The sequence below is a fragment of the Mirounga angustirostris genome, unplaced genomic scaffold (genome assembly GCF_029215605.1).
Source record: "Mirounga angustirostris isolate CCGP_5_RB_7025 unplaced genomic scaffold, mMirAng1.0.hap1 SCAF_9, whole genome shotgun sequence".
Lineage (NCBI taxonomy): Eukaryota > Metazoa > Chordata > Mammalia > Carnivora > Phocidae > Mirounga > Mirounga angustirostris.
In genome coordinates this window covers 64,831,558-64,847,255 of record NW_026991717.1, presented here as the reverse complement: position 1 = coordinate 64,847,255, position 15,698 = coordinate 64,831,558, and the positions used below count along the sequence as shown (strand labels likewise).

General features: G+C 42.2%; 1 protein-coding gene across 1 annotated transcript in view; it reads left to right on the top strand.

Moving 5' to 3' along the window:
- Positions 1-10,292: 10,292 nt before the first annotated feature.
- The window catches only part of SPRED1 (sprouty related EVH1 domain containing 1), a 120,565-nt gene continuing 115,159 nt past the window's right edge, over positions 10,293-15,698 (top strand). The window contains exon 1 of the mRNA XM_045900383.3: positions 10,293-11,424. Within this exon, the coding sequence (XP_045756339.1) occupies positions 11,393-11,424 (32 nt within the window). The 5' untranslated portion in view covers positions 10,293-11,392. The remainder of the gene's footprint in view (positions 11,425-15,698) is intronic.

Below are 15,698 nucleotides of genomic sequence, written 5' to 3'. Positions count from 1 at the left end.
CTCTCTGTCTTTCTCTCTGTCAAATAAATAAATAAAATCTTAAAAAAAAAAAAACTTAAAAAAATTTAAAAAAAGGAAAGAAAGCAGAGCTCCTGTTTTCTTAATTTGATATTCAGAACATACACTAGGAACCTAAGAATACCTTGTGGATTAAAATAAACACACAAAAAATGTCCAGTATAGAATTTTTACATGCATTCAGAAGAGCCCAGAGAAATGGAAAGCCCAGTGGAAAAGACATTGGGATGGATAAGATAAGAAGCAGGACAGGTGGCCTTGGTCATTTAGTATACAAAAAGCAACCACAGACAGTTCTTGAACTGGGAATCAAAACAAAGTGCATTATGTAAAACATTATTTTCTCAGAGTGTTTTGGTACTAATTAGTAGATTGCTGAAATAAGCCAACAGCGCCTGTACAATAAATAACTGACAGACAATAAAATTGAAAATACATAAGCCAGTCACATAAACATCCATTAGATCACTTTGGAGTTATCAGGCGTTCTCCCAGGGAAAATGAAGATAGGTATTGGTGAGAGGGGTAACATATTTAAATAGGCTAAGTGTTGGGGAGTGGCTGTGAGCACTTTGTCCTCAAGGGGCTTCATCTTCAGCATGCTGACCTTGTTGTTATGTAAGTGTACAGAAAAGAATCAAACATTGATCAAATCTCTCTTAGCTCCAATTGTCCCTTTGGAGGTTGAAGTTATACAAATAGTCATTAGCGTTTTGTTTTTCCTATTCACACTTTCCTTGAACACATGGGTGAAGCCATTTTCAAGGATGGTTTTTCATTTCATTATTCTCGTTTATGTTTCACAGTAATGTTTTATGGTAACTCACTGTGAAAAAGCAGAAAATATATATATTGGTCTCTGCTTCCAGTTCCTGGCACAGAACTCCTAAAACCCTTGTGATTTCCTAAGTGATAAGAACACTAGGAGCATCTCTTGCTCTAATATTTGTCTTTGACCCCGTCCCTGACATAGACCTCCTAAAACCCTTGTAAATTCCTAAGTGATAAGAGCATTAAAGCATCTTTTGTTCTAATGAGGTGACTCTGAGTGGCTTCCTAGATGGCTTCTGGATGGGGGCTGGTCATCAGAAAGACCAAGCCATGATTAGAAGCTTGGAATTCTGAGCCCTACCCCTTATTCTCCACAGAGGGGAGAGGGGCTAGAAACTGAGTTAATAATTGATCATGTCTACGTGAGGAAGCCTCCATAAAATCCCAACAGTAGGGGGTTCAGGAAGCACCCAGGTTGGTGAACACACATGGGTGCTGGGACAATGGTGAGCCTGGAGAAGGCATGGAAGCTCTGCATACCTTCCCACATACCTTGCCCTACTCATCTCTTCCATCTGGATGTTCATCTGTATCCTTTATCATATCCTTTTAAAATAAATTAGTAAATGTAAGTAAATGTTTCCCTGTGTTCTGTGAGCCACTCTAGCAAATTAATTAAACCTGAGAAGGGGGCTGTTGGAACCTCTGATCTGTATAGGCTGTTGGTTAGAAGCACTGGGCTTGTGAAGTTGGGACAGAAGTGGGGACAGTGGCAGGGATGGGGCAGGCAGGGGGTAAGTTTTATGGGACTGAGGTCTTAACCTGTGGAATCTGATGCCATCTCCGGGTAGACAGCATCAGAAGCAAGTTAAATGGTAGGGTGCCCAGCTGTGTTGCAAGGAAACACTTGGTGTGGGGAAAAACCTCCACCCATTTGGTGCCCCAAAGCGAAGTGTGCTGTGTGAAAGTAAAGGAGACACACAGGGGAGAAACACGTAGGAAAGACCCAGGGTCTTCACTACACAAAAGGGGGAAAACTGAGTTTCTTCCTAAATGCTCCCCTACGGTTAATCCTCCATTTTATGTGAAGCAAGTGAGTTGCTCCTATAGCACGTCACTCCTAACACTTCTCGCACTTACTGTGGGAATGGGAATTTACCTATTTACATCTTCACTAGACATAAGTTCCTTGCAGTCAATTACTGCTTTCATTTCATCTCTAGTACTAAGCCTGGAATATTTAAGTAACTAATGAGTTAATGAATTCTTCTGATACAGTTATTGTCTGTGACTTTATCAAAGATGGATCCTTTGAGAGTTGCCCCTAAGGACCACTCTCTAATAAATCCTAATGATAGTTTTCTGAAAGTTCTCCCTATCCTTCACTAAGTACTTTTGGTTTTGTAAAAGAAGATCAGTATCAGAAGTGAACACCATGAGAAAGAATTTAAAAAACCAAGAAATGATTATTGCTAGAATTAAATGAGTTACATTCAAGTGATTTCCAAGGAAATTTGATATTGTAACTATATGAAAAGTAAAGGATAAACTGGGATCATACATAAATAGAATTTATGAATTTGAATGGAAGTTTGGCCAAATCTCTAATGTCATTTATATATTTGAATGAGTAGGAGCTTCAGAGATATAAATTCAAAATATAAATTAAAAGTTGTCCTTTTGGAGTAATAAATTACCAGTACCATATAAAATAGCATTTAATAAGCACCTACCAGACATCTCACTTTATGTTATTATGCAAAAATAATTTGACACATATGAAGGTTGGGGTTTTAGAAAAACTTGGAAACAATGGATAACTAAATATAGACATTAAACAAATACACAGTTAAGAATAGTATCATGGGATGTATCAAGAATAACCACATTTCTAGGATGTAGACTAGACCAAATAATGTAGGGTGTAGCAAGCAATTTTATGTTCCCAAATCAATTCTAGAAAGCTCTATGGAAAATATTAGGAGACATACTTAAAATAAGCAAAGACAATAAGGCAGGTCAAGAGAGACTGTTCTAAGTCCTTGGCACAGCTTGGCAGGGGCCCCAGAAGGACTGGGATGATCCAACAAAGGAAGGAAACTTGAAATAAACAAAGATTGGCTAAGACCCAGGAGACAATAAGGGTGTGAAGTGTTTTAGCTTCCTGATAAAGAGCTTTAGAGCTGAGGGCGGCATTCTCTAGTATGAAGGACGGTCAGTGTCTTAGGATTTAAAAATCTTACAGAGAAAGAAAACATCTCTGTCTGATAAGGTAAGATGTCACTGGAAGTGAGGTTTTCAGCGTCTAATAATTTTTAAACACAGAATTCTATTAAAGATACTGTCACAGAATTCCAAAACGGACATACTTGGGGATGCTAAGAAGATTAGTGTCATTGGAGGAAAACAAGAGCAGTTATTTTTATTACTTGTCATGGCATTTACTCAGATAACATCTTGTATTTTCTAAATGTTTCCTTTTGGCTTTCCATGTCTCCTTAGCTAGATTGTAGCTCTCTGGAAAGCAGGCTTCCTCCCAGCACCTAAAGTAGTCCTGAATATTCTCTCACCTACATGTCTTTTATCCACCCTTTCTCTAGCCCCTGACCAATGCCCTAATTTTCTATGTGGACCATTGCAACAGCTTTTTACTGGTCTCCAAAATTTTACGATATATCCAGGAAGACATGGAAAGCCAAAAGGAAACATTTAGGTAACACAAGATGGTATACAAAACAGATAATAAAAATAACCGCTATCTTTTCCCTCCAATACTGACAATTCCTTTATAGCTCTCCTTCTACCCCATCACCTGAACTTCTATATTCTTGGAATTATAATTGCTAAACTATATAAATTATATATATAAACACACACATACATTACCAACACAGATAGAGGGCTGGAAGGGCCAACTCTGTATGTAAATGCAAGGTCTTAAGTTTTGTTTTTAAATTAGAGTAGAGCAAATAGAAGTTATAGCAAAAATGTGATGTTTTAAGATCCCCTGAGTGGCTTGTGGAGAACTGCCAGGCTTTACACATGCCCAATAGAGTGCGATGAAGCCTAATTGAAAGCGTGATATTGCAGAGTAGAAAGAGGAGGAAACTTTCAGATAAGTCAGAAAAAGAGAGTTGGAAAAAGAAGGAATGTTTTTTAGGGAAGTAGAGAGATTTGAGAGATAAGAGGGAAATGGGGAGGTGGGAGGAAAGGGGAAGCTCTCACGGGCACAGTCCCCTGGCGGAGTGTCCTGGGACTACATGGAGCTGAGTGTAGTGGACTTGATCTAAGGAGAACAGAGACAAGATGCTGAGTGGTCTAAATCCTAGACCAGAAAGAAGAGGATAAAAGGAAATAGGAACAAAAAAAAATCCTCTTTTGGGGGGAGGGGTAGGAAAAGAGCTGAAAATGATGGTGGGAATATCTTACTTTTATATACTTGGAGGATAGGCAAGCCTGAAGAACAATACACCTAGTCAAGTTTAGGAAAGGCCACCTACCAGAGACAGAGATTATTTACAGCAGGGCTTCTTAAACTTTAATGTATAGTTGAATCGCCTAGGGATCTTGTCAAAATTCAGATTATAATTCAGTAAGACTGGAGTGGAGCCTAAGAGTTTGCATTTCTAGCAAGCTCCCAGGGGAAGCTATGCTGCTTTGAGGTAGCAAGGATTTACAGTATTAAACATGAGCATTTAAAGCATTTTTATTAAATAAATAAACACATAAATAAATAAATGCATTAGTGCTTCTCAACATAGATATCTTCTGTGGGTTTATCAAAGACTCTAATTATGAAATTATCCTCTTTTTTACCCTTAGTTGATGGCAGTGAAGACATATCTAAGATTAAGAGAGGGGATACAATGCTCAGTTCAAACCAATAATAACATATTCGAAAGCACAGTCATTGTTAGATGTCTATATTAATAGCAGGATAACGAAAGTACCCAAAAGGACTTTCTGTGATAGTAGAAGTGTTCTATATCTGAACTCAGTCTAGAATGGTAGCCATCAACCTTCCATGACAGTTAAGCATTTGAAATGTAACTAGTAAGACTATGGAGTAAGTTTTTAATCTTATTGAATTTAGTTAATTTTAATTTAGCCACGCATGGCTAGTGGCTACCATGATCATGAGAACTAAGAGCATCACTAAAAGATAACCAGATGTTGTTGCCTCTGGAACTGATGGTATAAGGGCATTTATGTACCTGAGCACCACAGGAGGTAGCTGATAACAGCCAAGGAATTTACTCCTCCCTTTTTCCAAAGTACAGTTCTCCTGCCAAGTCATCATCCACAGCAATAATGACTTGAAATAGAAAGCATATGCCACCAAGGAGCTCATCTTTGAGAAGTTATATATAATATCAACACACACACACACACACACACACACACACGGGTTTTTAAAGGAGAAAATTTTAGTTTGAGCTCCAGCCACAGCCTCACTAACGTGAGACCTCTGGCAAGTCCCCTAACCTTTTTGATCGTCAGTTCCTAATTCTTTCTGTAAATTGGAACTGATGATAATACCTAGTGAGCAAGGGTGTTAGGAAGGTAAGTTCCTAAAGGGCATTCCAAGTTTGATAGTCATATACAATGGCTAACTATTACTCACTGAAAGGGAAGTCAAATGCCATATTTAAAACAAAATCCAAGGAATCATCTAGACTCTTTTGTTGTAGTGCATTTGTTGCATGCACATAGCCTTGGAAATTTTATGTAATGGATATTTCAATCCTTCATATTGACTGTAGTGGGATATAACTTTCAAGGAATAAGCATGCCAAATCCATTTGGGAGAATGATGGTAAAGGAGAAGTGCTTTATTTAGTAGTGTGGGCCTGGTAAGCATCCTCCCTGCTAAGATTATGCTGAAAATAAAGGAAATCGCAGACTGCTCATTTCCCTTGTACTGGTTGTAATCTTGTGGAAACTTCCTGTAAAAGGCAGTTATAGCATTAAAAGTAAACTGATTTCACACTCACCGGATACTACCAGACCAACAATTGCAGTCCTTTGGGAGAAAAATAAAATAGCATACTTATCCTTTATACTTTGTATTAGTTTGGAAGAACATGGAAACCCTAGTGATGGAGAAACCGACTCATGCCAGAGGCAAGGAAACTATTTAGAAACATGGTTACCATTTAGTAATTCCACTGAGAGGCAGAGCTCATTAGCCAAGAGACTGGTTACACTAAAAAAAAGAAAGAAAGAAAAAAAAAAAAAAAAAAAGAAAAAAGAGAAAGAAAGGAAGAAAGAAAGAAAAAGAAAAAAGATTGTTCATTAAGCAAAGTACAGCATGAAAATAGACAATCCCCTTTGATCTAGGCACATTCTAGCTACAGTTTTAAAATTTTGAATTTTAAGACATCTGCTCGGGGTAATGTTTAGAAATGGAAATTTGAATATGTATTTTATGCACTGTTAGAACCTCATATGTTGGCACGACCATCTCCTCTTTTGGCTTTTCAAGTATACAAATCTCTGCTGAGAGCTTATTAGCACAAGGGATGGCGTGTGTGAAATGCTGAGCTGCTGTAGTGTTCAGGTTGCAGTAAGAAGCTGGAGGAGGCTCTGAATTTCCATCACTGTGTCGGTCACTACAGCTTCATTTTTATACATATACGGGCTTTGCTATAATATTTCACTAGAAAAGCCTCCATTACTCAAAATGACTGCTGAAGAGAACACCAAAAATATATGAAATGCAGCCTCTGCCTTCAAGCCACTTAACATTTAACTGGGAAAACAAACATAAACTCAGAAAAAGTTGAGTAGAGATAGAGAACTATCAATACAAGGGTAAAATGGTAAAGGCAAAAAGAAAGGAATTTGAGAAGATAAAGTCTGAGTTCATCAGAAAGATGATCACTATGGACGGAGCGGTCTGGGAAGAGGGAGAACACCTTGAGTTGGAGTGCTATGTGCCATCTGCCCGGGCCTCCATGAGGTTAGGCCACCTTTGCTGACCTTGTGAACCCTGGTCTGATACCTACCTAGAACCCAGAACCCACTTGTACCTTCCTAACTGTGATGATGTCCTACACTGGCAGTTACTTGGCACTTGTGCTGTTGGTGCATAAATACTTCTGATAATTAATCATCTAGAACAAGTTTGTAAGTGGTTGTGGTTAATTCCTAAAACTGAGGACAAGAGTAATGAGAGCCACCTGTGAGCAGCAGCTAGCGTGACCAGCCTCTTTCCCACAGACCCACCTGAGAAAACACAACCAAGTAAATATAAGCAAGCCCCTGCCCTGCTCACCCTGACATGGCCATAGAATCTTTGACTGGTGTTCAATGGTAGCTATACCAACTGAATGGAGCTGGAACTTTGGGTGAAACTGTGATCTGCATCTGTATTTATCTTTTCACACAGCTTTTCAGGTCTTATTAGATCCACCTTCCCTGGCTGAACCAGCCCTTTGTCCTTGACCTGCCTTAGCCTATGATAGACGTTGGGCCACCCTTTTTTGTGGGCTTCTGGAATCGAGGTTCTTAGGTAGGGGTGTGTTCGGAGATAGGATGAAAAGTAGTTGCAGGGAAAAGGGGAGAAGGATGTGAAGGGCTAAGAAGGACCAAATACCTGGCATACTTCTGGAAAAGCAGATTTGTCAGTTCCATTACTGATCTGCTGATCCCAGTCTTGGGAGTGGGGCTAAGGAATCTGCATTAAGGCAGTTCTTGCAGTGTATTAAAAAAAGTTTTTATTATAGAAAATTTCAAATGTGTGAAATAATAAAGAGAATGTGCTCATTATCATTCCGTAGCCAATCTTGTTTCATCTCTATCCCTACCTACTTCTTCCCACTCCTCACCCTACTGAATTATTCTGAAACAAATCTCAGATATATCATCTCATCTATAGATATTTCAGTATGTATTTCTAAAAGATGATGACTTAAAAAAAAAAACCACAACCACAACACTAATACTTTAAAAAAACCCTTATTATCATCAGTCTTCAGTTAGTGTTTGCTTCCCCGATGATCTCAAATTTAAAAATATTTGTTCAAATCAGGATCCAAATAAGGTGTCCCACATTGCATTTGGTCACTCTGTCTCTTGTACTGGTAAAGGTACAGACACTGGGATAGAGCAGTGAGGCCTCTTGAGCTTAGGGTAGCTGCTGACAGTTGAGTTAGATTGGAAGACTCCTGGCCTTTGAACCTGAACGTAGGACCATTTCTAATTGTTTTACTGTAGAATTCTCTGTCTAGACTAAGACAATTTTCTAAAAAGCTGGTAAGATCTTCAACAACTGGGTGAGAGGTGAGGGCTGGAAATGCCCCCTTAAAAAGAAAGGCACAAAAGTGTCCTGCAAGTGGTATGGGGAACACTGGAGGCCAGGAACAGTTTGGTGACTGTGTCTTGGTTATAGGAGTGGGAACAATCTCAAAAGCATGAATTTGGGCTATTGATCATATATTGCCCCTTTAGGTAAGTAATGTGTTTGAAAGTGGCCAGCACACAGTTCCTTGCACAGGACAGCCAAGATGGTTTTCTCAAGCAGATGCATATTTCTTCAAAAGAAAAGGAGGCCTTTGCAAGTGACCCAACGTTCCTTGTACTTACTTAATCATAATGACTCTGAGAGCAATCATTTATGGATGGCTTGCTAAGGGCCACGCCATGTGTCTAGCAAGAGTGGTACACAGAAGAAAACCCATAGTTATTCGTCGAATGAACAAACAAGGCTGAGTTTAACCTTCGGAACCACTGCCACCACCTTGTCATGAAGTGTACTATCATCTCCGTTTTACAAAATCAGAGTAAGAACCAGGATTTATTGGGCTCTTAATCTGTTCTAAGTGCCTCATGTATATTATTACCTCATGAATCGGCACAGCAGCTCTATGAATTAGGTACTATTCTCCCCATTTTCCACAGGCAGCGTTTGGGTAACTTGTCTAGAACACACAAATGATAACTGATGGGACTTGATTCAAATCTGAGAAGCCATAGTGGGTAGCAGTAGTAAGAAGGAGAGCAGACCAGTACCAACACTCCCAGGTACAGGGTCTTCCCAGGAACAAGATAAAAAAAACACAGATCCCCTCACCTCTTCCAGCCACCAACACTGTCCCTTCCTCACTCTGAGTAAGGATAATGCTGCTGCCCAGGCAAGCCTTACATAAAGAAACCTCAGAAATCAATGGGCTGTTTTTGGGGGGCTGCCTGAGTGCTTTGGCTCCTTTACTCCTCATTTATTAAGCTCCTACTCTGTGCAAAACAGGCTAGTGCCTGTGCTCTAGAAAGCGGCAATCCAGAAACCTCCTGGAGACGGTTCACAGATGGGGAGTGCTGGCTGGTTTGGGAGTTTTTCCCACTTTCCTCTTCATCAGGAATTATTCTACCCCTCAAGGTGGCAGGAGCAGCAACCTTCACTCTCAGGTCACACAAACCTGAGAATGAAAAGAAAAGCACTGCACACAAAGCTAGACTGATAGCTAGGGAGATGCGTCAGAAACTTAGGATTCAGTCCCCAGGCCGGGTGGGTACAGACTGGCTTTCTAGGTAGAAAAGGGATAATAGAATTTGCAGAGCCAGGGGCCCTGAGTTCTCTAGTCCCGCAGATCCTGAACTCCCGGCTGAAACCCCAGCAGGTTTCTGTGCAAAAACCTTTCGAGATGAATGCATACATTGTCCTCTAACAATGCAAAAGTGACAGCTGCCTATTCAATAATGGTTCCGCCTCCGTTTAGAGCAGTTCGTGCCACAGAGGCATCTTCTGCGCTATAGTTATGCAACCTCACTCGCAGCGGGAGTTTTTTTCCTGTGCTTCTGGCTGCGCCAGATTCATGTAACACGCCTACTCTGGGCTTCAATGGAAGTCGTTCTCCATTAACAACCATTCTAGCTTTCGAAGATGAATGCCCTGCACAGCATACCCCTTGCACATTAAGAATCCAAGGTATTAAAACTAACTCTAACACACACACACACACACACACACACACACACACACACACACACTCTCCCGCTGTACATGCAGCTAGGGGACTGCAGCAATGCAACCAGAGGGACAGCAGGCGGAGCTCTCTTTGTACGGTCCCTCCCTCTAACCCCATCAACTAAAAATGAACTCATGCCAGTTCCATTCTTTGCTCTGCAAGGAAAACACACACACACACACACACACACACACACGGCAAAACCGAGCAGCCTCCAATTTCCCCCTTGACCACACTGTCATTCTAGCCTCCTTGTTCTAACAACCCGGATATTCCAAAGCGAGTAACGGGGAGTAACGGGGAGTAGCGCGGCGCAACAATGCAACCTCCCAAGCAGCTCCCAGTGCAGCTCCCACCCCCGCCCCCTTTCGCAGCGTGCCAAGAGTTTGGAGCGCGCGCACGCACACTGTACACGGTGCCTGGCGTATCCCTCCGCCTCCCCCCTCCTTTCCCCGCTCGGTGGCTCGACAACGATTTGGGAAATGAAGGGAGGAGGGAACTACTTTCCTGAAACTTGCTATGCTGCACACGACTTCGAGTTGCAGTGATTCGCCCGGAGGCCGCAGCTTTTAGCCCTACCCACACGCCCTCACGGCCCGGGTACTGCGCTCGGCAACCGCACCCCGTGCCCGCTCTGGCCCCCGGGGTAGGCGGGCGGCCGGGAGAAGTCGCCAGGGACTACTTCGCCTCCTTCTCCCGTGGGCGCCCCCGGTTCGGGCAGCGGCGGCGGAAGGAGCGGGCGGCGTGAGCGCTTCCGCCGCCCCCCTCACGGCTCCCCTCTGGCGGGTGTGAGGAGCTGGCCCGCCGAGCTGCTGGTGGGCACTGGCTGGTGGGGGACGTGCGGCCGCTCTCCCGCTGCTTCCCGGGACCCTGTCTCCTGGGCGCGCCCGCTCTTCTCCGACCCGGGTGGGGGAGATCGGCTCGCCTGCCCTGGCCTCACACGCTCCCCGCCGCCCCCTCCTCCCCCTGCTGGAGGCGTCCCGACTGGAGCGTGTCTGGAGGAATCCGCCGCCGCGAGGCCCCTCGCCCGGTCCGGCTCGTGCCTGAGGACCGCTCCGGCCGCCTGCGGGCGCTAAGCGGGCAGCCGGCGGCGAGGTGGGAGATGGTGGGGTGGGCTCCGGCAGGACCGTGCCGCCGCCGCCCGGAGCCTGGGCTCGGCACCCTCCCGCCGGCCCCCACCGAACGCAGCTCTGCTTCCTCCTCGCCGCATCCCTGAGGGAAGCGCCGCCTCTGCTCCCGGGTTCTCCGCCCGCCCGCTCCTTCCTGGCCGGACCCCGCCGCGCTCCACCCCGGTGGCGGGAGGAGCAGCTCTCCAGTCAGCCTTCGCAGCCCCTCTTCCCTTTTTCCTTTCCACCCACCCTCCCCGGCCTCCTCGGATCCCTTGGCTGGGCGCTGAGGCGGAGGAAGAGGCTGGGGTCGCCACGGCGGAGGTTGTTGCCGCCACCCCCCTGCGGGGGTGGCCGGGGTTCCCGGCTGGGGGGGCACCGTTCCGGGTGAGGCATCCACCATGGTGAGGCCCCTGAGCCGCTGCCCCCGCGCCCCCCCGGCCGCCGCTGCCTCCTGCCCCTCGGTGCTGCCGCTGCTCCTCCGCTTGCTGTTGCTCCTCCATCTCCAGATCGGATCGCGGTGAGGGAAAGATGAGCGAGGAGACGGCGACTTCTGACAACGAGTAAGCGCCTCATTGATCTTGATTAGTAACCCCCCCCCCCCATCCTTCCGACCCCTCTGAGACTTGGATGCCGGAAAGCTTGCAAGCTTGGAGAGTTCGGTGCATCTTGTTCTGGAGATAACATTTGATTTCTTTAGCCGTTTAATGGCAGCACCCTCCACTGCCCCCCCCCCCCCCGCATTTAGTTGCTTACTTCTGGGGGAGGGTATTGAGTGTTGGGGTGGGATGGCAATTGTACGTCCAGGAGATGGAGTAATGTGGACGGATGGTGGCGGGGTAGAAATTACCTCTTTGCCTCGAAGACCCCCCCCCCCCCCGGCCTGTTCTTTTTCACTTTAGCATACCGTAAGCCAACATACCCTGAATATCCATCCTGCTTCCTTTATAGCTATTTTACTTGGAAACTAACGTGTGGGAGCACCTCCTGCAGCAAACTGCTCTTGAATCTTAATTCGATGAGTCAGTGACTCTTAAATACCGATTAAACCTCCCCCCTCCCCCCCTTTTAAACTTACGACCTGTAAGCTTCATGTAAAAAATGGAACTAGGGAAACATTTTTAGAATTTAATAGCATGAAGGACACCTGGAGTGTGGGAGACGTTGAACTCTTATATTTTACCTTTGCGAGTGCTGGGCATGTCTTTATCAGGGGCATAGAATGTTGAGTGTTAATAATTATCCTTCAGCTGTATTGAGAAACACCATTTACGTTGATTTAGCAGTATTTACATGGCAGAATACGTTGATGACTTCATTCATTAACTTCTAGAGTGTCCTGGCTTAAGTTTTTGTTTATTTGGGCTGTTTGTTTTCCAAACGAAGTACGTTGCCTTTTAAATATTTTGTTTTAACGTAACGGCTGCCTGAAAGAATAATGGTGCGGTAACAGTTTTTACTGAGACCGGATTTAATTCCGTGCAGAATATTTGCATCCGTTCTCTTGTAATTAAGTTCAAGTTTTGTTTATCTTTGGAGGATTGGAAAGAGTTAAGAGAGTTAGGACTAGTCCTAGGATGCATTCCTTTAAATAAAGTGCATTCCTCGAGTCAGACCTTTTTGAGAGAACTTTAAAATCCAAAGCCTAGGCCCGTTTAACATAAAATAGCTTGAGAAATGCCAAGCAGCGTTTCTCCTCGAACCTCCACCCCCCTCCCCCCACCAGCACACTCTTCTGATGAGCGGGTGTGGGAGAAGGTAGATTGCTGCAGTGTCAGTGCAGTCTGGAAGCAGAAGTGGCCGCCATGTTCTCTCTCTTTTTGTGAATCGCCCTCATTTGCATAGCACACTCTTCATTCATAAAAAAATAATTAAACATCCATCACCTTGGACATTTTGAAAGGATTTCCCAGGACAAAAATTCAGAGCTTTGACTGTCTGTCCTCATGCAGATTTTTGAGTTCAGGAAGTAAGGAGAATTCGAAGTTATAGGTTAAATTCAAAAACATACGCACACACAAACAACTACCCCTGTTCTCAGAATGTTGACACAGTTATGTGGGAAATATCAGTTCGGGGAGGTGCTGGGATCACGTGATCGCCTCCATTCATAAAATACCTGGCTGTCCATTCACAGTGCAGTACACTGTCTCACTGCCTTCCGCAGATTAGACCTACTTTGAGAGAGATCAAGAAGTATCTCAGATAACCCTTAGTTAGGGGAAAAACTGCTAAAAATCCTGAACGGAAGGACGATAATTTTTACTGGCATCTTTTAAGAAAGTAGCCTGGATCAAAATGTCAAATTCTGTTTTTAGAGATGGGAAAAGACTAATTACCATATTTAAAGTAAAATATTAATATTTCGTTTCTGGATACATCTAATAGAAAAACAAATGAGGGAATGTGAATTGACACATGAGTAAAATATATTGTTTCTAAATGGGCTCTTTTTCTAATACTTGCTATGGACAGATTAAGAATGCAAATTTTTCATGTAGTGATATTGGTGGATGATATTGCTGTTACACTGAAAATGAGTAAAAATTCCCAGTACTTAAATCCCAAAGATGTTGATATTTGAGACACCAAAAGGCAAGTTGGGAGGGTTGCCTTTTTTTTTTTAATTAAAAAAAATTAAAAGTTGTTGATGTAGGACAACTTGGAAATTACCTCACTCACCCAGACCTTTAGGATTCTATTTTCGTAAATTTATCCTGCATTATTAATACGTTATTCCCTAGAGGCTCTGTTATATTAGTTTTGGTAGAACAAAAAAAATGTTTTAGCATATATATTTTTTATGAGATGTTAACACTTCATGGGGACAGAACTCTTGGGGGTTTTATTAAAAAAAATTTTTTTTAATTTTAGGAAGTGTTCATCTGGTAATCAGTTTTATTAGAGCCAACATTGTACATTAGCTAAGCAAAAAGTGTGAACTTCTTTGGAATATAGTTTTTATTCCAATAATTTATCTTATCTTTAATATTTAATGTTTTGAAACAGTAGTTTATTACTTATCATTGTATATAGTATGAAGAAACAAAAGATATATGTATGTTATGGCACATGCCCTTAAAGCCTCAGCATTGTAAGACTCCCCTGTAATATGGATTTTATCTGGGCCTTAAATATATTTTTTTCTACCTTCTTTTCTCCTTTTTTAGAAGCCATAATCAATAGGAATTTATTTACATTAGACACTGTTCTTAACACTTAAATTTTTTTTTCACCTGATTTCAACCTTTAAAAGAGTGAAAATCACCAATATTTTGGGAAACCATTAACTTTTTCTAGGTAACCATTGTGAAAAATCGAGTGAGGCCTTTAGAGGCCTCATTTTGAAATCCTCTAATATATGCTCTATTATTTGAAATTAGAGTTCTGTTTGGAGAAATAGCTCTCAAAAGTTGATTGTGAGTGTATATTTAATCAATAATTAAGAATCTATTATGTGTAAGAGTTTATCTTATGCAGTGCCAAGTTTGAGGAAGGGTTGGTAAAAGTCTTCTTTTCCATCCTTCAGTAATAACTGGAACTGATTTAAAGTGTCATTAAAAAAAAAAACAAAAGGGGCGCCTGGGTGGCTCAGTTGGTTAAGCGACTGCCTTCGGCTCAGGTCATGATCCTGGAGTCACGGGATCGTGTCCCGCATCGGGCTCCCTGCTCGGCAGGGAGTCTGCTTCTCCCTCTGACCCTCCCCACTCTCATGTGCTCTCTCTCATTCTCTCTCAAATAAATAAATAAAATCTTAAAAAAAAAAAAAAAACAACTTTCCTCCTTGCAAAAGTAGTAATTTCAGATAATGTACAAAATAGTCCTTAAAGGGAGTGAATAATAACTATTTGTGTATCTGTTACTCAGATAACAAGTCTTAACATTTGATATACTATAATCAAACCTTTCCTATGATGTTGATGTAGAATCTTATTCATTTATTGGATTTTTACTATGTGCCATGCACTATGATGATTTTTTTCTGTATTATTTTATGTATATACATGTATTCTTTATAGAGTGGAATTGCATAGTAGAAACTTCATACCCAAATATATTGTGACCCTTTTCCTATGTCATTAGAACATAGTTTTTAATGGCTACATTATGGTTCAGTGTATAACATACATTAGTTTTAACCAGTCTACTATCGTTGGATAATCTTTTATTCCTGAACAGTGCTGCATTTGATCCTGAGTTCTGTCCTCATCCAAATCTTTTACTCTTTCCTTAAGATACTCTAGGAATGGAGTTAAAGGAGATGCAAACTTTAAGTTGTTCTTTCTGCTACGTTGCCCTCTAGAAAAGGAAAACTCACATGAGAGTGCTTGTGTCTTGAAATATCTGTCCAGTTCTCTTTGAAAACATTTTTGCCAATTTTGAAGGTGGAAATGAGATCTTGTTCCTATTTTTAAAATGTGCTGGATGGTAAAATAAAATTGATTAAAAAAACCCCCAAAACTTGTTAGGTTGTTTTGGGCAACCATGCTGTTTTTAAATATCATATTACAAATAGAATTAAAGTGATCGTACAAAAGTTTTGCAGATAGTTTACTTAACTCTTACCAATTCTTATGTAGTATGGTGTAATGTAAAGAGCATTGGACTTGGAATTGGGAGATGCCTTTCTGTCCCAGCTGTCACTAATTATTCTGTGATTCTGGACAAGTACAGCCTCTGTGGGCCTCAGTTTGCTCATTTCATTAGAGCAATTTGAACTAAGCATCATTATAGGCCCTTCCTGTACTAAATTACCCTAAAATAATACAGTGATAGGCACATTACAAGTCACTAGACTTGTAACATGTGTATTTGTTAATCAATTATTTTTTTGATT